The 22112-nt window shown below is 41.6% G+C and overlaps 2 protein-coding genes across 2 annotated transcripts; one reads left to right on the forward strand and one right to left on the reverse strand.

Moving 5' to 3' along the window:
* Nucleotides 1-6581: 6581 nt before the first annotated feature.
* LOC139292260 (immunoglobulin superfamily member 3-like) lies at nt 6582-13560 on the reverse strand. The gene is made up of 10 exons (XM_070914529.1): nt 13491-13560; nt 12424-12798; nt 11877-12293; nt 11318-11722; nt 10747-11118; nt 9330-9701; nt 8830-9222; nt 8120-8530; nt 7059-7451; nt 6582-6946 (listed from the first exon to the last, which is right to left on the reverse strand). The coding sequence occupies exons 1-10, from the start codon at nt 13558-13560 to the stop codon at nt 6750-6752; spliced, it is 3405 nt and encodes a 1134-aa protein (XP_070770630.1). The 3' UTR covers nt 6582-6749.
* Nucleotides 13561-16575: 3015 nt separating this feature from the next.
* On the forward strand, nt 16576-22055 carry klhl6 (kelch-like family member 6). Its single transcript, XM_070914674.1, has 7 exons — nt 16576-16895; nt 16976-17141; nt 18327-18776; nt 19029-19266; nt 19837-20039; nt 20382-20595; nt 21375-22055. The coding sequence occupies exons 1-7, from the start codon at nt 16636-16638 to the stop codon at nt 21671-21673; spliced, it is 1830 nt and encodes a 609-aa protein (XP_070770775.1). The 5' UTR covers nt 16576-16635; the 3' UTR covers nt 21674-22055.
* The last annotated feature ends 57 nt before the right edge of the window (nt 22056-22112 follow it).

Here is a 22112-nt window from a genome sequence, read left to right on the forward strand (position 1 = left end):
AGAGCGTCGTTGCTGGTGACTGAGGAAGAGGAGGGGCGCTGACAGCATCTAAACCACTGCTAATGAAGACATCATCTCACTTGCATAGCTATCTTAGTCATGGGCGAGACAGCCTTCAAAATTGGCATTGTGGCGTGAATATATTGCGCAGACGGTGCAGAAGAATCATCAGATGTACACATGCTGGTGCAGAGAACAAAAACATTTGTGCTTGTGAAAACACAATTATCCCACTCCAGTAGGGACGGTGGTGTCCTGGTGGCATTGTCAAATGTGCAGAAGTAAACTAAAGAAAACAGCAAACACAATAAGATTGTCTCTGTTTGTTTGATGGTTCTGTCTGATTTGAGCTGTACTTCTGTCTTACTGTATTTGCCTGCATTGTTTTGGGACGCAGGAAAACACAATAATCCACAATGGCTGGAATAGAGTGGTTTAAAGCAGCAAAGGCAACTAAAAGTTTATTTTAATTTTGATTTCAGGTTGCTCTCATTGTGCATATGGTGTTACCATGACAATTTGAAGGCTACAGTATTGGAAAAAGAACATACATCTTAAATGTGAGTTTCACAGTGGTGTAGGTGTATATAATGGAATCATACATGGCTGAGTTCTGGATGCTAAAAGAAGGAAAAATGAACGCAAGACAGGCAACAAGGGTAACATGTGGTAAAATAGAAATAAAATAGGTGGCATAGAAGATAATTAGCTGAAAGCAACATCAGGCAGACAGGCTGCAAATAAAGTGGAAGATACAAAGACAGACTCTACACTGAATTATGTCGGATTTTCCTAGTAGCTAACAGCAAAACTGAGGCAGCAATCTCATCCCTCTCAAAATGTGTAACAACAAGGTGTAGTGTGGTTAAAGTCAAACTGACCATGACATTTCTCCCCTCTCTACCCTCCAGGAAAACATTTCGGATGCGAGACCCTGATGGGCACGGGGTGTGAGGAAAGCCTTCAGTGCCGGGGGCTGATGTATTGGCTGATTGGCAGCTTGCGTGGCCTCTGCTGATAGAGTTCCCTGATAGCTGCAGAGCTATATTTGCTGCCCTGCTCTGAGATACCGATGAACGAATGTTTTGGAAGCAGCTGACATTTTCCTCCGCTCTCATCCCGCGGCTAAGAGGCCTCTTCTCTGCAGCAGCTCTGTCAGTATGAAAATCAGATAACGTCAAACTGTACGCAGACAGTGTTAAAACCAGCTTAACCGTTGTTTCCCCATTTTCTCACCCAGGAAAGTTCACACCAACAACTTCAGTCAGAAGTCACAGTTGTGCTAAATTAAAAAGTCGTGCTCCAGCTGACATCTCAGACATCATGCTACTTCTTCCTCCTTAGTGATGCTTGATTCAGATTGCCCTCGCCAGCACGTCATCTGCAAGCCAGATGCATGGCACCTCCCACTGCATTAGTTGTTTATATCATCAGTTATTCACATTGGGCACATGTTACTGTCACTGGTATTTCTTTGATATAAATTCCAGATGATTTATTAAAGAGAATTTCTGAATGATGACAGTTACGATAACGACCATGAGTAGCAGCCAGGCTCGCACCACAAGACAGCAGCAGTCTCATTGTAGAAGCCCCTGCAGTCTTGTAAAGAAGCACCAATGGTGTGTTTGTTTCATTTGATCAGCTCTGGAAAGTATGTTGAATTTGATCCCAAAACGAAAATTCTTGTTTGTCAGTGGGATGGAAATGTCTTTGCTGTCTTGTTAAATGGAGGAGGTCTATGGAGGATAGTAGAGATGGAGTGACAAAGGAGAAATATGCTCGATCAAGAGTCAGTTAAGATTCATTGTTTTATTCATGTGCCTACTGGCACAATATTATTAAAAAAAAAACAACAACAACAAAAAAACAAGATTGATTTCATTTTGACACATGAATCAGTACATGCTTCATGGTGCTGTTACAATGAAATCTGCACTCATCGCCAACCTCTCCATTTTTTGTCCATCTTCCATCAGGGGACATACACAGCATACTGCAAGCATGATTAAAGGTAGCAGCGACAGCATATGCACATACACATGTAGGCAGTCAAGCACACAAACATGAAAGACACATGCATGCATATTAGTATGTTACATTATCATAACAGGAGGCACACAGATAAAGCAGCTTTGGGGTGTTCATCTATGCAGTTCCAGCATGTGAGAGTACAGCTGTGAGAGAAAAAAAATGGGAGCTCAGAGTTTCTTGAGAGCTCCCTTGACAGGGAGCAGAACAGGCTATTACTTCATATTGCACCATTTAAGCTGTTTTTATTTTGGACTCTCCAGCTCCTTCTACCAGCCGGCGCTGTCTCTAGGGATAACAATCAGGCCTCAACAAGAAAGAGAAGACAGCTCTTTACAGTTTAGCGAGTTGTATACAGTTTGCGTGTCTATATAGTTGTGTGTTGGGGTGCGGTTGGATAAATGAGATAATTCTCTCTTTGTGTGAAAAAAGATCGTGGCTGTCAATCATGCTCAGTTTGCTTCGACTCTTCTCAAATGCTGCTATTCTAGGCGACAATGTGTAGTCTGCTGTGTCACCTTCACACACTGGCTTCCAGCCTCCCCACCTGTGTGTCTCGGTCCAACTTTGTAGGCAGTTTTTCCTCTATTCTCTGACACTTACTCGCCAAGGGAGCTCATATCAACAAGTGAAGGCAGAGAAAGGAATCTACAGTTTCAAAGTCTTAGATTGGGTGCTGCGAAGACAAACTCTGAAGCACTCTGACTCACCCCTTTCTATTTTAACTTGTTGACTACTATATGTCTCTGTCCTTTTGGCTATCAATAGCTCCCTCTAGTGCTGACAGATGATAAGACTGATGTGGAGAGACAGAAAGGGAGAGAGAGAGAGAGAGAGAGAGACAGAGAGAGAGAGAGAGAGAGAGAGAAAGAGACAGAGAGAGAGAGAGAGAGAGAGAGAGAGAGAGAGAGAGAGAGAAAAACCATGTAGTTTATAGTTCGGGTGAGGAACAGAAGGCTGTTCTGTCAGGCCTGTGTCCTCTCCTTGTGAGAAAAGGGAATATCAAAGGCAAGACATGGCCATGAGGGAGTAGAGAGGAGTTGAGGGTATAAGCAGAGAGATTCAGTGAGCCGAGGTGAGAGGAGGCAAGAAGTGGTTCTGAGAAGACTTTCAGATTTCAGGAGAGGCGTTACGTAATTCGTGCAGATGGTAGTTTGAGTGTCTCTCTCCCCTCGTGTCGCCCCTACCCCTGCCAGGACACATTATCCTCTTTTTCAGGAGGTTTGACGGCTAACTTTGATCACTTGTGCTGTTTACTGTGTGTGTGTGTGTGTGTGTGTGTGTGTGTGTGTGTGTGTGTATGTGTTTGTGTGTGTGTGAAATAGCTTTGACAGGGCACTGTTAAATGCACACACATGCAGAGACATATTTAGTCTTAAGCTGCAGACAACAGTAACAGACAGGATGCATATTAGACCACAACAGACCTTTCTAATAGAAGACGTTTTGACTTCTCAGAGTCTAAAAGTCAGCTGCTAACATGCTCATGTTTAAGCAGATATAATGTTTACCATGTTCACCATTTTAGTTTAGGGTGTTAACAAATTGAAATTTTGACCTGGTACTGGAGCTAGATACAAAGTCAAGTAATCACCAGCGTTATTGTAATTCATTCTGAGGGGGACATGCATTTCTGTACCGAAGTTCATTGCAAACCATCCGATAGTTAAGACATTTATCTGCTATATCCTCTGTACCAAGATTGTCAACCTCATGGTAGCACTAGAGGTGATGGATTCATGTCCTGGGAACCCATGGATGACTGTGCATAATGTTGTGCCAACCCATCTAGTAAATGATGAGATATTTCACTCGATAAGTGAAACATGTGACCTGCTGGTGGCGCTAGAGAAAAAGTCAGGGGTTCACCAAATTCCTTAGCATTTTCTTCTGCTTACCGTGAATGCCTGTACCAAATCCAGTTGTCCAGACATTTTACAAAAAGACTAAACTGTAAACTTTATGGTGGCACTAGAGGAAAGGTCACCAATGCACAGGTGAAACTAATAACATTAATGATGGCACCGTGCCATTTAGGTGTGTCAATAAACCAGACAGACAGCATGCACAATAGGTTCCTGGCACTGGGATACCTACTTGGAACACACCCATCAATGCTGTTAACGACACCTGTGATTCACCAGTTGACAGGTGTGCAGATTGAGGTTGCTTTTGCTGTCAGATGAGTAACCTTCTTTCGCTTTCATTAACAAGTAGCTGTTTCTTTAACCTCAGATATCTATACTGCTGTAATAAATTATTATTATTATTATTATTATTATTATTATTATTATTATTATATAATAATTAAAAAAAGTGGTTATATGTGTGTGCACTTCCAAAATTCAAGCTCCTGTTGTTTAATGAGCTGCAGTTCAAGATGTTATGGAACAATGGCCACTTGGCTTTCATAAATCTAGTCCATTCATGGCACATGAAGGACAGAGCATCAAGCTGATGCCAAATCAGATCTGGAGTGAGATCATAGCAATGGAGATAACCAGCTCAAAGCATCCAGCTACATGCTACACTGAATCCAATGTCAAAACAAGAACTGATGATATGACTGTTCAATATGTTCATTTTCAGACTTGATTAAGGTGAATAGCATGACAAGAGAGTTTCTAGCATGGCTGCCATTGTACATTCAAGTTTGTCCCTGTTACATAGTCTGTGCCGCATAGACACCAGCATTGATTTGCCTCCCAAATTCAATGTTTCTTTGTTTGCTCTGACAGGCATTGCCATGGAAACACACAGGAGTGGAATTACAGTAAAGTTAAGAGGGAGGCTGTAAGAGGGAGCCAGTCCACCAGACTGTGAAGGGCTGGTATAATTCAAGACCAAAGACAGTGCTATAGCATCTCTCTGGGGCTGAGAGGACTACAGCCTGCCTTAAAGGTCCTCAGTGAACTTTTAGTCTCTCACATCTTTCGGAAAACCACTGTTAGTTTTACCTTAAGTTGTACATAACTGGTACACACTCCTCGGACAAGAGCCTTTCTCTGTATGGGAGTAATCTGGTGTCTAGGCCTGTTTCCTCAAAAGTGAAAGCAAGAAATGGATTCTATTCTTGTCTCTTACACAGATGGGGTGTTAAACATTGATAGGGCTGATGTAGGGAGAAAGGGAGAGAGGGGAGAGAGAGGGAGACAGAGAGAGGCACTACTTTCTTCTTCTATAGTTTTGATTTGATTACTCTCCAGCAACCAATTTTGTTGAGTAGGAACATCTGTTAAAATGCAGCAACTGCATTATAGCAGATTTCGAATCTGACGTGCATTCATGTGCAAACAAATACAAGCACAGTGCAGCCTGTGAGCATTTGGACAGTAACACATTTGTTGTTTTGGCACATTCGACTTTCAAGTTAAAGTGCTGACTTTAATCTTTACTTTGACGGTGCTTACAACTACATCAGACAAACCATGAAGGATTTGTAGCCGCAATTTAGGGGACCAACATTAAATAGGACAATTTCATATATGTAAAATTGGTTGCAGGCATCTCAACTTCTTGCTTGTTTAGGTGGGTTCTACTATCAGTCTGGTCTTCAAGAACTGGAAGACATGGTTTTAAGTTATTGACTTGGCCAATCAAAACCATTCATCAAGCCCAAAATGCTCTGGCTGTGTATTTAGGATCTTTGATCTGCTGCATTGTCCTACATCATGGGACCATGTATAAGAAAAGTGACGATTCTTAGATTGTTCAACCATTATGGATGTGAAAACCCTGAAACACCCTTGAAAGTCAGACATTTAATCTCATAGTAATTGTTTAATTTTAAATCCAATGTGCTGGATTAGAGCCAAAACAATGAAAAATGTTTCACTGTTAAATTATGGATGGACTGTTTGTGCACAAACACACATTCAGTAAGCACAGGCTCCCACACTCTTCCACAGCTTCCATGTCTCATCTATAAGTGAAACTGTTCATCCAGAATCACATGTGAATGACATGTGGTCATCATCAAAAACAATGGGCAACTTTTAGCAGGACAAGTAATGGCAGTAAAAGGAATCTTTGCATTGGCTGACTTCTACTTTCATTGCACAAATGTAACCTCTTCAAGAATGCTGTGACTGTCTACACAAATGCTCGTCACACTCACATCTCAGCAGATTTGCAGACCACACATCCACGTCATCCTGTCCTTTTGTACAACCACAGACTATTTCCTGGTTGAGAAAAGTTTCAAATCTTACCACATTTCGTGCTTAGCTGCTCCCTAAGACATGCTATGCTTTGACTTCTCCCCATGAAAGACTGTATCAAGCTGCCTGGTACGTTGCCACATAAAAAGGAAACTGTCAGTCAGAGTCTGTTGCTTTGTAGGTGCAAAGCCACAAAGTTGATCTGCTGCCTAGCTCAACTGTCCATTGCAGGCAGCTAAGAAGCTGGTGATTATGCAAAGAAGTTTTAGCTCTAAAATGAAAAGTGCCTGTTTAATTTTAAAGGTTTAATGAATTTAATTAATTCATAAAGGCAAAAAATTATTCCCAGCTGCACAGAGAGTAAAACACTGAAACATTTTTTTAATGGAACATTATCAACAGATTAATTTATACAAGAATTATTGAACTTTGAATAAAAATGAATAACAAATATTTACAGTGCAACTTTTTAAAATTCTAAAACACTATTGGATACATGGCACATAAAACATATGAGTGCATTTTCCCTCTCCTCTCTTCTCCTCTGGTCTATGAGTTTCATTCCTCTGCACTGGGTTTGATGTTCAGAGGGACTTGCTGTGCCCAGAAAGATTGGCTGGCCTTCTTTCCCTTGCTCCGGCACATCTTCACCACCAGTAGCAATATGACCAACAGTGTGCAGATGACAATAGCTATGAGAATCCCTATCCAGGTACCCGACTTGCATTCTGGCTCAGAGACGGCGTTGGCATCTTCTGCAAAGAAGAAGATAAAGAAACGCATTGCTTGTATCCATATACACATTTAACATGGTTTTCAATGTCTGATATTTTCTGGGAGAAACTAACCACGTTAAGATGTGCTTACCTTTTGCACGGACATTGACAGTCAAGTATCCTGACTTTTCCACTGCAACCTTCCTCCACCCATGAAACAGAGATGGGAGCCACTCTTCTACCTCACAGAAATACACGCCACTATCCTCAGGACCTGGCTTCAAGACTGTAAGGCTGAACTGGTTGGGCAAAGGGTGGCCAAATCTTAGATGATTACCCTTCACAAAGCTGTCTTGTAGGGTGGAGTTTCGGTACACAACAAATATGGGCCCTTGTTTAGTTTCTGTCTCTTTCTGCCAAAACCATGTGACCTGGAACTCAGACTCATTGCTGGATTGTTTGGTGATATGACAGGGGATAGTAAAATCCTGGGATCTGCTCACATTCAACTCCCCTTCTTTCTTTACAATGGACAGGTTTTTTTCTGTGAAAAAGCACACAGGTAAAACGGCATGTTTTATTCAGCTTTAGTTTAACAAGTCAAACCAATTAATGGGACTTTAAGTTAAATGAATAGGTACCCGGGAAGCCTGCCTACCTATTACAGAAACAGAAAACACAACAAAACAAGTTTGTAATACTAAAAGAGCAGAACACGTAGCACAGATGTACGTAACAAAGTAGAGATAACAAAATGTATAAAAGCATCAACATCACCACTAGAACAAAACATATGACAGCACAGTTAGAGAAGTGGTTATTTTGTTGAGAGCATGTGTGGTTATGCAGTACAAGAAAATGCATGCAGACAAACATACCCACCATCACATGATATTGGTAATATGAATGTACTACCTATTGCAAGTTTTAAGGGAACAGTGCAACATTTTGTCAGTGAGTGAGCATGCACAATATCAGAGCCCTGGAACTGGGCAGCCATCATTAATACCTATGGATAGAGCCAGACTAGCTGTTTCCACTTGTTTCCAGTCTATGTGCTAAGTTAAGCTGGCTGCTCACGGCAGCTTCACAAGTACCAAACAAACATGAGCATCGTATTAATCTTCTTGTCTAACTCTAAAGCAAATTTCCCAAAACGATGCCTTTAAACACCCATGCAAACACACACCTACATTAATAAAGCTTGCATACCTGCAACATTTACAGTCACTGCGATGGGGCCAGCGCTGTCTGAGGCCTTTTGCTGCCAGTGGCCTTCATGATCCAGCTGGTATTGCTCCACCTGGCACTGATAGGTCCCACTATCCCCGTCATGGGCCTTCTGAATCCCTAGGTAGAAGCTGCTCTGAGTGGGTCTGGAGAGACGAAGCCGCCCCTGCAGGCCTCTGAGCCCCTGGTTCTCTGGGTAACTCAGCAGGCCCGTGTGATCAAGCTCCACCAGGACAATTGGGACAGACGACTCGTGTCCAGCGTAGAGCCAAGAGACTCCGTAGAAAAAAGAGGGACTGGGTGCGCCTGAGATCATGTTACACTTGAGCTCCACGTTGTCTCCCTCCCTGGCAAACAGCGGCTGCTCTTTCTTATCTAAGCGAAGGTCATTGGCTGGAGAATGAGAGAGGGCAAATCATTTTTGTTAAAAGAACATGAAAAGGAAAAAAGGGTCAAATAGTAATTCACGAAGGCTTTTAACCCCAGCCACAAAATCAGTAAGAAAGTAAAGGACACAAATGTGAAAAATTGTTTGAACTTTGCCAGAATATAATGTGTTCTTGTAGAGCCTCATTGCTTATAGTATGAAGCTTGTTGAAAAAATAGGTTTTCTGGGCCTTAAAAATGGTATGGGCTGCATGTTGTTCATGACATGTTAAGTGCTTAATCAAATTAAAGATACACAAACTTACCAGGCTCAACAACTGTTAGCTTTGTAGTTTTGGACACTGGTGGGAGCTGATACCAATCACCATGAGGATCTTGTAGCCACTCCACCACCTCACATATGTATGAGCCTGTGTCTGAGATCCGAGCTTGCCGAATACTCAGTTCAAAACTAGGGCCCTTAGTGCGCTTCATGCTGATTCGCTGGCTGTGGCTCAACTCTACCCTGGGTCCAAATGTTACTAGGGCGTCCAGGTCCGAGCTTGCAATGGTCTTATTTTCTGCCTGTTGCAGCAGCATCCAGGTGACAGCGTAGCGAGAGGACGCAGAGCGTTCTGAGATAACTGAGCATTTTATTTCTATCTCAGTGTTGATATTTCTTGTCAAGGCCGGGGTGGAGGTGAGAACAAGCTTGCTCACTAGGAGAGGGAGACAAATTAAGTCATGTATGGTAAGAAACAAAGAGACATTCATAGTGCAGCTTTCATCCAAAGATGGCATGTAGCCTTACAAATCTTGGTGGTACCTGGGTTCTTCACATCCACAGCCAGCTGGTTGGACGGAGGCAGCTTCTTGTGTACATTCTCCAGGAAGACAGACACGCTACACTGGTACCTTCCTGCCTCTCTGTGGCTCGCACCGTTGATGAGCAGAAAGTGAACGACTTCATTCTGTTTCGTCTCTACTTTCAGCTGGTAGCGGTGCTGGTCTCCAGACCAGCTGATGGCACCATCAGAGTACAGTGTCAGGATGTTATCTAGGGTTGAGGTATCACGCTGCAGACTCCAAGTCAGTGTTATTGGTACGTGTGGCCCTCTGACCCTGCACATCAACTCCACATTTTCTCCTACAGTCACTACGTTGTTGCGACTTATCAGGTACACTTTCACAAACGAATCTGTGACACAAATCCAAAATAGTCAGCAGTGGAGAGTAAGAAAGGAGAAGTTGCTCATCATGAAAACATCAAGTGATCATAAGTGTCAAAAGTAAAAAAGGGATGTGAAAATGAGTTTTTCTCTTCTCTAGCTTATTCTCACACCTATTGTTTTGTACATCATTTCACATTATCATTTTCTTCTTTAAAACAAGAAAAGGTTCATATGTCCTTAAATGTATAAAAAAAACCAAACCCATTCATGTATTAAATATCAAGTATTTCTATGTCAACATACTTGTCTTCTCATATGACTTAAAGCATTAAGCAGTCTTAACACATATATCCTTTTGTGTCATTTCAACAAATGCACAAAACTTCAAGTCTAAAGGCTTGGAAGTGAACCTCATTACACCTTACAACACAAACGTATTGGACAGAACAAAAACCATCCTGTAGATTTCTATGAGCTTTACTTGTAGTCAGGCTCAAAGTGCAAAGTTTGTGCTGGTTAAAATCAAAATGAATTTTCCTCTTGGAAGCATGATTGTGCAAATGTCATGGCAATCTGCCTACTGGGTTTTGAAATGTCTTGAGTGCAAACTTAAGATTTTGACCTGAGGTGGCACAAGAGGGGAGACCATGCAGTGCACAAATGGAAAAGGTTCCTCTGTGGAGCATGAATGTACTCAGGAAGTATCTTACAATGTGATTTTGATATGTCTGTTTTGGCCTGATGGTGGTACTACAGGAAACATCAGAGGGGTCGTCTAAAGATTAGGAATAATCTTCTGGGAACCATGATCTTAAATGTCATGGCAATCTGACCTACTCTGGACTAAGCTGTTGGATGGATGGACAGACGGACAGCCCTACTGGCAGACTGACCAAGATCCACATCCTTAGCTTTGCCATTCATTTGGCAAAAATTGACAAATGTGTAGAAGTTTCAGATATGGTGAAACCTTTTTTAGAGAGTAATCAAATCATCTATGTGACAAGATTCAATGTGCAGGTTTCATCATTCATTTGTACTAGTACTCAGACAGAGGGAGACATATCTTACCCGCAGGAGCAACTGTCACAGCGGCAGTCTGTGACTGGCTCTTGGTCTTGCTATTGATTTTCCATTCAGACACAGTACACTGGTAGACACCTGCATCTGAAGGTGTGACCTCATCAAGCTCTAGGGTGAAGGTGTCAGTTGCTGTACGCGTTGCCTTTACTTTGCGACTCACAAACTCCCCCACTTTTTCCATAACACCCTCCTGACTTAGACTGATGATGTTGGTGAAGATGGCTGTTGATGAGGGTGTTGATCTGTGTTGCCAGGTGACGGAGAGCTGATCTTTGACCCCATTCACTTTACAGGTGAGCTTCAGCCTGTCACCTTCGTTAACACTCAGAGTGTTTTGCATTTCAACTGAGAGCCCACTTTCTGTGAAGAGATGAGGACAACAGACAGGTTGTGTTTGAGAAGATAATAATAGAAAACACAAAATTGAATCATCCTTTACAAGAGATAAAATGAAGAAGATAAAACTTAAAATCCTGGGTAAATCACACAGGTAAGAAAATTAAACCCTAAATAAATGTTTTGTGTGTCTGAGTCAGTATGGGCTCGCTTGCTGACTGACCTGTGACTGAGATGCTGACCAGCTGGGGGCTGGAGTCCTGGGCTGCTCCCTCTGTAAAGGCACCACCCTGGCCTCTGTCCTGAGGCCATGCCCTGCAGATATACTCTCCTTGGTCCTCGGTTCTGACAGGCTGCAACATGAGACTGTAATCTCTGTCCCCTATCCGGGCGGCCCTGAGCTCTCCTTCTTTCGCTCGCACGCTGTACTCGGGCCCCGCAGACAGAATGCCTGTAGGGCCGATGTGGGCCAGCACAACACTTCCCCTGAGCCAGGCTACAGAGAAGAACCTTTCCTCCAGGTTCTGTGTGTCTATGTTGCAGGATAGTGATAGTTCCTGCCCTTCCTGCAGAGTTGTCGGTTGTGCCAAGATTCTCACCACCAGAGACGACGTGTCTGGCACCATCACTACTCAAGAAATAAGCACAGTGAGACAAACATAGACACTCACATCCTGTCAAGAAGCCACAATGACTGCGTAGAGGAAGAGCAGAGATAACTGTGTCGACTCAAGATGTTCTATTAAAAAGATACAATCAGTTAAATGATAGCTACTTCTAACCTCTGCCTTTGACATTCAGGACAGTTTCTCCTGCACTCTTCTGTGCGATAGTGTACCAGGAGCGGTCAGGATCTTGGATCCACTCCTGAGCCTGGCAGTAGATCCTGCCTTGGTCTGACAGCTTCAGCTGAGCCATCTTAAGCCTGTACGTGGCCTCTCCCATTTTATCTAACCTTATGAGTCCAGCTTGGTAACGCCCTTCAAACCCCTGGCCTGGGCTCAGTGTGAAATCTCTGTCCAGAGAAATGATAGGCTGTGCGTTGTCCTCGCCGTCTTTATGGAGATACCAGGCAAGAGACAGATGGGTGTGCTGGACGGTGTTGCTGGAGGCTTGGCATGTTAAAGTGAGAACATCACCCTCATTATAGCTCAGTGAGGTGGAGGCAGGTGATGAAACACTTAGGGAGTTGTCAATCACTGTGGCACCACATCAGAAACAGACACAAAGACATGAAAGTAATAAATTTTTTGCCATCTTACATTACAGCAATGCAGTTACATTAAAAAGTATGCCTTAAAACTCAAAAGTAGAATGGTGACTGATTACCTTTCACTGTTGTCTTAGCATTGTAGGCTCCATCATAGCCAGCTTCTGGGTTGATCACAGAACAGTCATATTCCCCTTCATCACGTTTCTCTAGGCTTTGTATCTCAAAGACGACTGAGTTTGAAGACACATGTTTCAGAGTAATTTCCCCGTTCATCACACGGTTAGAATACATGGCATAGGCAAAGGTTTGGTCACTGGTGCTGATGATGTTGATCTCAAATGTTGGATTTGCAGCCTTGATAATACGGAATTCAAATTCTTTTCTAGTGCTGGCGCTGGCGAAGCCACTCACATTGCAGGAGATGAAGAGCGGAGAGCCCACCACACGATACAGAGGCCCAGTCTGTGCTTCAGTGTTCACTCTGGCTTCCCCTGAGTGAAGCACAGACAAAACACAGATGTTGAAGTCAGCTGAACACAACCACTGCAACTTTTAGTGTCAGTCATGTTTTATAAGAATGCTGCACACTAACCCTAACCCAACCTTTGTTTCAGTATTGCATGGATAGGTAAAACAAAACTACGTAGCTTAGTTATGTTACATTGCAAGAAAAGTATTCAATATAAACATTCATGAGGATAATTATAGTGCCTGCAAATAATGGAAAAGGACATTGATCTTCATCCAAAAGAAAGGAAGTGATTATTGTAATATAATGTTATGAAATTATTTGCCAATAATTAGTTTGCCTAAATCAATTAAATTGTTATTTTAAAAGATAGAGTGAATAACATGAAAAACACAGTCAGTATTTTAGATTTATCAGATAAATTTAGCTTGATATGTACATGTATTAGTGGTTATTATTATTTCTTGTTATTTATTAGTGGTGTGTTCAATATGGACATAATGACAGATGCACAAATAACTATGTTCCTCTTAAAATGCACTCAACAGGCCCAAGTTACATGGCTCCATTTACTCTAAAACTACTTTTTCTTTTCTGTTCTTATTTTCAACAAGGGCATATATTTTACAAAGTAAGTAGCCAATATTCTAAGATTGTTTCATTCAGCATGATCGCTCACCAGAAACCAATTCAACAAGAAGAATTACTACTTACCACAGCGCAGAAATAGCCCCAAATACAAGAGCAAATTGGCCCCCCAAAAGGACTGCAGGGAACACATCATCCTGAACCTGCCTCAGAAGTAACGCAGTGTTCAAATCATTGTAGTTGTGACCAAGCCTGTGTGAAAATCTGTCTGTGCCTTTACAGAGACACTGAAGTGTTCAGTGCTTCCTGCAGGTACACCAAGAGGAAGTCTGAAATAGTTCCTGCATAGTCTACCACACATACACTTGAAGCACAATGTACTTATCATTGCTACATATTCTGTATGTAAATGTGTTGGTGGTTTGTAGCGAAGTTTTGAAAAAAAAAAAAACAAAAAAAAAAAAACACCCACAGTCACAAACAGTTTTGTTTCGTCCTAGATCTACTTGCGGTGTGATTTGGGTTAGGTATAAGTCTGTGGTCGGAAAAAAAATCACATTGTCCTCGTTCGGGCTCGTGTACGTCACATGGTTTGACACCATCACCAAAATGTGATACAAAATCAATTGGGCAGAAATCAACCCATTAACCGAGAAACGAGGCGCTCATGTTAGCTGAACCATAGCTGGAGTAATGTGGAGTGGAGCGATGCTGTCGGCTCCTGCCTCTGCTGCAGGCAGGTGATGCACTCTATCGGCATCTTCACAGATCGACACCCCTCCATGTCTGTAAGGGCTTTGCCTTTAGGAAAAACTACATCCATTTTTTTTCTTGTATTTTATTTCACGGTAATATATGTGTAACTTCCGGTTTTACAGAATTCGATTATTCATTTGCATGATTAACAATATATTTCCATAATCCGATAAAACTGTTACGAGTGCGCGAGATAAAAGGGGCTGCGGTTGAATTGCGTTGCTAGGAAACAGCTTGGGTCCAAGTTCGACCTATTTCGGCAAACACTGAAACAAGAAATAAGTTCGGACACGTTTGGATTATGTTTGAATGGTGTTGTAGACCAGTGAGGCAATAGTGCCACTTAGTGGAGAAGTTGAAAGCGTACAGAAATGATGTATCCGTTCATGAGAAGGACAAGAGAGATGACAACCGACAGGCTGGACATCTCTGGGGTGTAGGACCGAGGTGGGGGAAATAGTACACTTTTCTCTTTCTTTTCTTTTTTTCTGTCTTTTATTTTTCCAGAGATGTTTGAAAGAGATAAGATACGATCAGATGAGACAGATAAAGAACAATATGAATTAAATAAATACAAATAAAATAGGAGATCAAGGAAATTAGAAATATGTCATTAGAAATCTATATACAAAACATACATTACCATACATTAGACTTCATAAGAATGGGAGCCAGAGCCTTCAGCTATCGAGCTCCTCTCCTGTGGAGTCAGTTCCCAGTTTGGGTCCGGGAGGCAGACACACTCTCTACTTTTAAGAGTAGGCTTAAAACTTTGTTTTTTGATAACGCTTATAGTTAGAGCTGGCTCAGGCCTGCCTGGACCAGCCCCTGGTTATGCTCCTATAGTTCTGTTATTATTAAAGTTGTTATTGCTATTAGTAATCATATTTCAGTTATTATTACAGCTGTAACTATTATTATCAGTCATATTTCCATTATTATTATAATTACAGTTGCTATGGCTACTGCTGGTGCTGCTATACATCTCTGCCTCCTTGTCTGTCTGTCTGTGTCTTTGCGCCCCCCCCCCCCCTTCTCTCTCTCTCTCTCACTCTCTCTCTCTCTCTCTCTCTCTCTCTCTCTCTCTCTCTGTCTGTCTGTCTGTCTGTCTCTCTCTCTCTCTCTCTCTCTCTCTCTCTCTCTCTGTCTGTCTGTCTCTCACTCTCTCTCTCTCTCTCTCTGTCTGTCTGTCTGTCTGTCTGTCTCTCTCTCTCTCTCTGTCTGTCTGTCTGTCTGTCTGTCTCTCACTCTCTCTCTCTCTCTGTCTGTCTGTCTGTCTGTCTGTCTCTCTATCTCTCTGTCTGTCTGTCTGTCTGTCTCTCCAACACAACCGGTCAAAGCACATGACCGCCCACTTAGAGTCTGGGTCTGCTTGAGGTTTCTTCCTCTGCCTCTTTCCTTGCCTCTGTCGTCAAAGTGCTTGCTCATGGTGGAAACTGTTGGGTCTCCGTAATAACATTATAAAGAGTCGGTCTAGAGATGGCTTTTGTTGTGATTTGGCGCTGTATAAATTGAATTGAATTGAATAAGAAAATTGTGCAAATATTTGTGCAGAAGAAATCCAGTAGCGCAATATACATATGTATAGGTATGAATAATAAATACAATATACATTATAATACATTAAAGTAGATAGATATAATATAATCCTATCCTATCCAATCCTATATGATTTGATAATATATAATAATTATGGAAATGGAAAATAATACCATGATATACCATAAAAATATGGGTTCAATAGTACTATAATATTATTATATAATGATGTAATGATGAAGTAATATAGCAATATAGTGGTAAATATGTTACTACTACTTCCATAGTAATATAATAAAAATAGTGAATATGTAATTGATTATATATTGTTGTGGATATCAATTAAGAAAAATAAATGTGCGACAAAACTTGTGCCCCCCCCAACTTTTCTCTTATCTGTGCTTGGACTGTTTTACCTCTTCAGGCCTCTAAAAACAGTTCTATATAAGACAACCTGAGAATAGACATCTGCAACCTCTGCAAAGGGGTCACAAGTAAACACTGCGTCACTTTAAAGGGTCTCAAGCCAAAAAGGCTGTGAACCACTGCATTAAACGATAAGGGCTTTGCTCAGGGGAATCTTAGTGGTGGTAATGAGGGAAGGGCAAACGCTTAAAATGATGAGAAGACGCTGAGTGTTATTTGCAGTCATCTCTATTTAGTGTGGTCGGGTGGAAGAGATATGGTTCTGAAACAAGAAGAAAAGAGAAGAAAAGAGAAAATTGAGTAACTTAGGGGAAATTTACTCAGCACAAGAAGAGGAAGTCTAGTAACAAGCATTGCTACATACGCATGTTCCTCTCAGAACAGGAATAGGAAGTATGAAGACGACAGGAAAAAACAAATCCACATCTCAAAGCGACAGAACTGTTGCAAGCGCAAACCACAGGGGTCTTTTTACTAGTGCAGGTGCACCCACAGCAGCTGCATACTGTTCTTCTGTGAAGCGTGAGTTTATGAAGAGCTACCTGTGTGAATGATGAGCGACTCACTGGAGAGGACTACAGACTGTCCCTTGTTGCCACTCGCAGATGACTCCAGCCCAGATGAGGAGAGAGAGAACCTGACAGGCTCAAGTGAGTTACGTTGGGAAGATGGAGGTCTACCTGTGGAACTGCAGAGAGGAATGGAGACCCTACGAGTGAACGGAGAACTGACCGATGTGGTGCTGTGTGTTCAGGGACATGACTTCCCTTGCCACAGAGCCATACTCGCTGCTGCCAGTCAGTACTTCAGGTAAAATTAATCTAATTTTGGCTAACTCCATTCTGACAGTGCTGCTGGCTTTACCGACTGAATGTTTGTTTTCTGTGTAGGGCAATGTTTTGCAGTGGTCTGAAGGAGAGTCATGAGGAGTGTGTGGAAATAAAGGGGTTGGACAGTGGGACGATGCGCTCTCTCCTAGAGTACACCTACACCAGCCGAGCCCTCCTCACACACTCAAATGTCCAGAGAGTACTGGAGGCCGCCAGTCAGTTTCAGGTAAAATGATAGTTACTTACAATAAATGCTAAAGAAGATACTCGATTACTTTGTACAATCATCATCTGATGCACAGACTTCCTTCTGTGTATCAGAAATCTTGAGCACATTATCAGCAGCAATCACATCACACCAAAAATTGCATAAAATCCTAATATCCTCAAAATGTAAATCAACCAGCAAAAACAAAGATTTTATCTTTAGCTTGATATATTTTTGACTTGATCCAATTCTGTGTGAAAGGGTTTTTAACAGAGTTGTATAGCTTTCTCATTCTAAGTGTGACTTCAGTGGAAGTAAAAACACAGAATAAAAGTCATGACGTTCTAACCCAACAGCAACTGTTTACTGTTTATACAATATAGTTGATATTCATGGCAATTTAATTCAGTGTCAATTAATTACTAGCAGTCAGTTGTCACATTGCACTGCGGTACAGAATTAGCAGCAAAAAGCATGACAAATGTAAAACATCATTGATTTATTTACATTCAGAGACAGCTTCTATCACAGGGATGATTTTTATCAGCGCTATGACCCTGCTGTCATAGACCTGTGTTTAAAGTCTTCAAATTGTTCTGATCTTCTCACTTGAGGCTGTTTTTTTTTTAAAACCGTACTGAGTAAGAGATGAGTCGCTCAAAGAGGGAAGTGAAAGTTGCCCAGTTGTTTACACTCAGGATGAGTTTTCCATACAGGCTTAAATTAACTATGCAGCTGTGCCACATAAGGGGGGAGGCAGGGGTTTGTGTTCCTATACTTCCATTTTTGTGACTAAACAATTTGAGTTTTTGATTTTGAAGATAAAGTTCAAGCATTACAGTTGGTACTCGCTTCTTCAACAGGCTGTTTTAGGGTTAGGCCTTACTTTAGGATTGAGGTTAGAATTACAATCAGATTAAGATTTAGGGTACAGTTTGAGGATATGCATGTTATAATGATTTCGTATGATTTTGTATCGCACTTTTCTAAGTAGAGTTTCAAAGTGATTATCGGTAAACAAAAACAGTAAAAATGCTAAAATAATTCAATTACGACAAAGAATTAAAAGCAGAACACAGTTATTGTTAAGGATAGATGGATTTCAAGACATTTTCATGTTGTTTTGTCAATTTCAGTTTTGCATACAAATTCTAGTACTGCTCATCAGTAATGCCCCTGCTGTCCTTAATGCCTCTCTTGTAGTTCCTGCGTGTGGTGGATGCATGTGCTGCCTTTATGAGCAAGTCTCTGCACCTAGAGAGTTGTATTGGGATCCTGAATCTTGCTGAAAGCCATGCCCTGCCAGCCTTGAAGACCAGGGCTCAGGACTACATCACCTCTCAGTTCTCCCAGGTAGTCCAGCAGCAGGACTTCCTGGAGCTGCCAGCAGAGTCGCTGGAGACGGTCCTGCAGAGGGATGACCTTGATGTGAGGTGTGAGGAGTGTGTTTTTGAGGCACTCATGCGGTGGGTGAGAGCCCAGCAGGAAGAACGCTATCCTTTACTGGCCAGGTTGCTTTCACATGTGCGACTACCTCTATTGGAGCCTGCATACTTTGTAGAAAAAGTGGAGTCGGATGAACTGATTCGTCGCTGCAGTGAGGCGTTTCCTTTTTTGCAAGAGGCCCGCACCTATCACCTCTCCGGCAGGGAGGTCAGTATACAGGGAACACCAAAAATGTGTTGTCATGTCTGACATCAGAAGAGTTGTTTTACAAAATACTGGCATGCTATTTTGGAAACATCACTTCGTCCACCAGTGGCAAAAGCTATCCTCTACCCTTTAAAATGTTCCATATTTTTAGTTTGATATTTTTTGTGGCTACCGTCTTTTGTAATTAAATCACTGCTGCGTTTCATTGTTTTATTGTTCAAGATGCTTTGTATATGTATAACATGTTTATAGGTGGTCTCTGAACGAACCAAACCCCGTGTGCGGCACTTTCTATCAGAGGTGTTTCTGATCATCGGAGGCTGCACTAAAGATGAACGCTTCATTTCCACTGTCACCTGTTTGGACCCTCTTAGACGCAGCAGGCTGGAGGTTGCCAGGCTGCCAATCACAGAGATGGAGGACGAATCCCAAAACAGAAAATGGGTGGAGTTTGCTTGCATCACCTTCCACAATGAAGTGTACATATCTGGTGAGAGAAGTCACGTATTCATGTCTTTTTATAGAAAGGCTCGGTCACTGTAATATGTAATACGTGAACCTCTACAGTGCAGAGGAAAGTGGTTACTATTCACCGTCTCCTGATTATGTATCTGCCAAGTTATGGTTTCTATATGTCCTCTCATCGAGTATTCATTTTTCTTGCATCTTCATCATGTAAACAGGTTGTTGTAGATGTTTCTAGGCTTCTCTTATTTAAATGTAATGTTTTAATCAGTAAGTCCGTAGCGTACAACTGAACAAAACAAAAAGAATTTGTGACATCATCTGCAGCAGCAGTTCTTGTGGTTTTAGGTGTTTCCCAACCAGGAAGTGACACCTCAGCCATGGTTACTTCAACTGTTCTGTAACACGTAGGCTACACTGTGACAGTTAAGACTGGGTCATGGGATTTTACATCTTGAATCAGAATGATAAGTGGGTGGCCCAATGTAGAGCACAGACACAGTCATTACAGAAGATTCAGTGGCACGTCGATATTTTGGTATGAAAGGTAGTCTACACAGCAGGTGACAATTTTCTCTTATGCTCCTTGTTGCAGGAGGTAAAGAGACACAGCATGATGTTTGGAAATATAATGGTGCCCTAGACAAGTGGATCCAGATCGAGGCCCTGACAACTGGGCGCTGGAGACACAAGATGGCAGTTCATGGGGGGAAGGTGTACGCACTGGGTGGATTTGATGGAGTCCAGAGACTTGCTAGTGTAGAGGCCTATGATCCCTTTCACAATCGCTGGACTAAGGTAAACATTCAAGAATTCAATATTCTATGTAGTATAATAAAAAGGTTCCGTGAACTACATGTATGTGAAAGGTATCGCTCCTAGTGACAAACCCACTGACAATTATCACCTGACTCTGCAGTTCCCCTCAGCACCACAGAGCAGGTCGTTGTTTTAGTTTTACTCTTACACTTGTAAATAGGAAACTGTTTGCTAACAATCACTTGATATCGCAATATCAACTTATGAAGTGATGTCAATGTTGTGTTTACAGCTTGGTTCTGCTGTCCCCAAAGTACTGTTTTTAAACAACATACATCACATATTTACTTCACTTGGATGCCTTTCTGGCTGTACTTGCAGGTGACACCTCTTGCAGTAGGTGTGAGCTCCTTTGCTGCTGCAAGCTTTGACAGATGGATCTATGTGATTGGTGGCGGGCCGAATGGAAAGCTGGCAACCGATCAGGTCCAGTGCTGGGAACCTGGGACAGACTGCTGGGAACTGCGGGCGCCCATTCCCATCGAAACCAAATGCACTAATGCAGTCACATTCAAGAACTGCATCTATATAGTAGGTAAGTTGGCAGTGATGGATGGTAACTGAGTACATCTACTGTATTTGAGAACAAATTTGAGGTATTTGTACTTTAAATTAGTATTTTAATTTCATGTTTCTTTAAACTTCTACTCCACTACTAATATTACACTTTTTCCACCAACATTTACTTGATACTTTTACCTTGAGAACTCATAAAATAAATTAGCTTTACCTTCACCAACCAAAAACAGTGAAATGCTACTTATACATGAATCCATGATTAACAATCACAGGGGACAGTTTTCTGTATTTTAAGACTTTTTTTCAGACTTTTACCGAAATTACATTTTCAAGGCAGGACGTTTTTATTTTTTGCATGTTGCACATCTTTAATCAGGTAGGATCTAAATTCTTACTCCATCACTGTAAATTGGTGGCTTTAAATTTGGAGTACACATGTGTGTCTGTGTTTATCATAAATATGAAGAGTTTCATTCCAAAATAAGATGACCACAATGTGGAAGAAGTAGTGCAGACAGAAACTCTTCAAAAAGGATCACTAGCATTCATCTCCTTTTTTATTTATTTTCCTAAATCATGTTTTGTGTACTCAAGGGCATATCAATCAAACTGGTGTTTGTTTATTCATTTTAACTGTTAAATTTACGTTTTAATGACGTTTATCTGTTTTTGCAAATTAATTCTTAAGTTACTTACAGCTGACAACTTGCTCAAATCATTGTATGTGTGTATATATATATATGTGTATATATTTATTAACCTTAGGTTACTGTTCAATTCTTTGTCTGCTCCCAGGTGGCGCCATGCATGCCATGTACTGCTACTCGCCTCTGTCAGACTCCTGGTCCCTTGTGACCCGTCTCGGGGAGAGGGCAAGCTGTGCCATCGCCGCCTGTAATAACAAACTCTTCATCACTGGGGGGCGGGACAACAAGAACCAAGTTATCTCCACAGTGATGTGCTGGGACGTTGGCCGAGGGGTGTTGACAGAGGAGTGTGTTTTACCTATGGGAGTGTCGCACCACGGCAGTGTGACACTCATGAAGTCCTACACACACATACACAGAATAACACCGGCTTCAGAGTGCCAATGACACAGGCCTCTGTGAACAGGACAGTATTGTTGTTGAGGGAAAGGTTGAAAAGGAAAAGTGAAGAAAAAACTGATTTTGTTTTGGCGTGCATGTTCTATGTTTCACATCACTTTATGACATTTTCAAATACTAGGAGTCAATCACTATGTTTATCCTTTAGCGGTATAATTTTAAGAACCAAGAAATACATTGTTTCATGGTTTTTACAGTTAAAAATGTTTTAAATAAAGATTACTAAAACATGCTAAGCAATGAAACGTTGCTGACAGAATGGAGGAATATTTGGATGAAACAAATATGTATAGTAAATATGTATTTTAACTCTAACTAAAAATATGCACATCAACACAAGGTGTGACTTTCATGGAGGAACCTAACCTAAGCCCTGTAGTACCTCGTGTTTTTTATTCACACACACACACACACACACACACACACA

Source organism: Enoplosus armatus, chromosome 11, assembly GCF_043641665.1.
Source record: "Enoplosus armatus isolate fEnoArm2 chromosome 11, fEnoArm2.hap1, whole genome shotgun sequence".
NCBI classification, from domain to species: Eukaryota; Metazoa; Chordata; class Actinopteri; order Centrarchiformes; family Enoplosidae; genus Enoplosus; species Enoplosus armatus.

Bases quoted from the DNA above. Each gene is read 5' to 3' on its own strand.
- LOC139292260 (XM_070914529.1), bottom strand. From the start codon at position 13,560: ATGATGTGTTCCCTGCAGTCCTTTTGGGGGGCCAATTTGCTCTTGTAT. The intron at 9,223-9,329 runs GTACCACCAAGA...TCCCTCTCCTAG, and splicing joins TGTGGATGTGAAGAACCCAG to TGAGCAAGCTTGTTCTCACC. The intron at 6,947-7,058 runs GTAAGCACATCT...TCTTCTTTGCAG, and splicing joins TGTCAATGTCCGTGCAAAAG to AAGATGCCAACGCCGTCTCT.
- klhl6 (XM_070914674.1), top strand. From the start codon at position 16,636: ATGATGAGCGACTCACTGGAGAGGACTACAGACTGTCCCTTGTTGCCA. The intron at 19,267-19,836 runs GTGAGAGAAGTC...TCCTTGTTGCAG, and splicing joins CAATGAAGTGTACATATCTG to GAGGTAAAGAGACACAGCAT. The intron at 20,040-20,381 runs GTAAACATTCAA...CTGTACTTGCAG, and splicing joins TTCACAATCGCTGGACTAAG to GTGACACCTCTTGCAGTAGG.